We start from the raw sequence: 1,419 nt of genomic DNA on the forward strand, positions 1-1,419 counted from the left end.
AGCCGCTTGAGCCACAGGCGCCGAGCCGGCATTTCCACTTTTAAAAGTAAAGGTAAATTAGGCTCAGTACCTGTAGCTCAAGTGGGTAGGGCGCCAGTCACATAACACCAGAGCTGTCAGGTTTGAATCCAGCCCAGACCCACCAAACAACAATAACTGCAATCCAAAAATAGCCAGATATTGTGGCAGGTGCCTGTAACTCCCAGCTACTTGGGAGGCTGAAGTTAAGTGGATCGCTTAAGCCTAAGAGTTTGAGGTTGCTGTGGTCTATGACACCACGGCACTCTACCCAAGCTGACAGGTTGAGACTCTTGTCTCAAAAAAAAAGGTAAATTAGTAATAAATTTAAATACCTTTGCTTCTTTAACTGCAAAGAATTCTCATGGACTTTTTTCCACATTAACGGTTTGGCTTGGCGCCTGTGGCTCAAGTAGCTAAGGCGCTAGCCACGTACACCTAAGATGACGGGTTTGAATCCAGCCTGGGCTCGCCAAACAACAATGACGGCTGCAACCAAAAAATAGCCAGGTGTTGTGGCAGGTGCCTGTGGTCCGAGCTACTTGGGAGACTGAGGCAAGAGACTCACTTAAGCCCAGGAGTTGGAGGCTGCTGTGAGCTGTGATGCCATGACGCTCTACCTAGGACAACAGCTTCAGGCTCTGGTTCAAAAAAGGAAAAAAAAACAAAAAAGAAAGTGGGTAACAAATAACTAACCCATAATCTGCAGTATTAGTAAATAAACTTTAAAAATTTGCCTCGGTGCCTATGGCTCAAGTGGCTAAGGCGCCAGCCACATACACCTAAGGTGGTGGGTTCAAACCCAGCCCAGGCCCGCCAAACAACAATGACAGCTGCAACCAAAAAATAGCTGGGTGTTGTGGTGGGCGCCTGTGGTCCCAGCTACTTGGGAGGCAGAGGCAGGAGACTCACTGGAGCCCAGGAGTTGGAGGTTGCTGTGAGCTGTGATCCATGGCACTCTACCCAGGGGATAGCTTGAGGCTCCTGTCTCAAAAAAAAATAAAAATAAAAATAAATTAACGATTCATGTTATTTGTGTCTCTTACCCAATTAGGTACAAATCAAGACCTATCAGCTTCTACATTCCATTTTTCAGTATCCAAATCCAGCTGTTTCCTATCCTTACATTTACTCTTTGGCATCTATTATTGTGGAAAAACTGCAAGAAATATACAAGAGAAAACCTGAAAGCACTACTGAGCTTCAGATCTTTCAAGAAAGTATAAAAGTTTTGGAAACACTGGTTACTGTTGCAGAAGAACAGCATCGTAAGTTTCAGCACTAACTAAATTCATGGTAACTCAGAAGCGCTCCAAAATCAAAATTAAGTGTTGTTTAAATTCTAAAACATGGCTCGGCACCTGTGGCTCAAGTGGCTAAGGCTCCAGCCACATACACCTA

At 44.9% G+C, this 1,419-nt stretch overlaps 1 protein-coding gene across 1 annotated transcript in view; it reads left to right on the plus strand.

Moving 5' to 3' along the window:
• HEATR5A (HEAT repeat containing 5A) overlaps positions 1-1,419 on the plus strand; it is a 113,233-nt gene that overhangs the window by 111,045 nt on the left and 769 nt on the right. Inside the window, exon 32 of the mRNA XM_023514397.1 lies at positions 1,073-1,286. Within this exon, the coding sequence (XP_023370165.1) occupies positions 1,073-1,286 (214 nt within the window). The remainder of the gene's footprint in view (positions 1-1,072; positions 1,287-1,419) is intronic.

This window comes from Otolemur garnettii, unplaced genomic scaffold (assembly GCF_000181295.1).
Source record: "Otolemur garnettii isolate 467f Iridium unplaced genomic scaffold, OtoGar3 scaffold00052, whole genome shotgun sequence".
NCBI classification, from domain to species: Eukaryota; Metazoa; Chordata; class Mammalia; order Primates; family Galagidae; genus Otolemur; species Otolemur garnettii.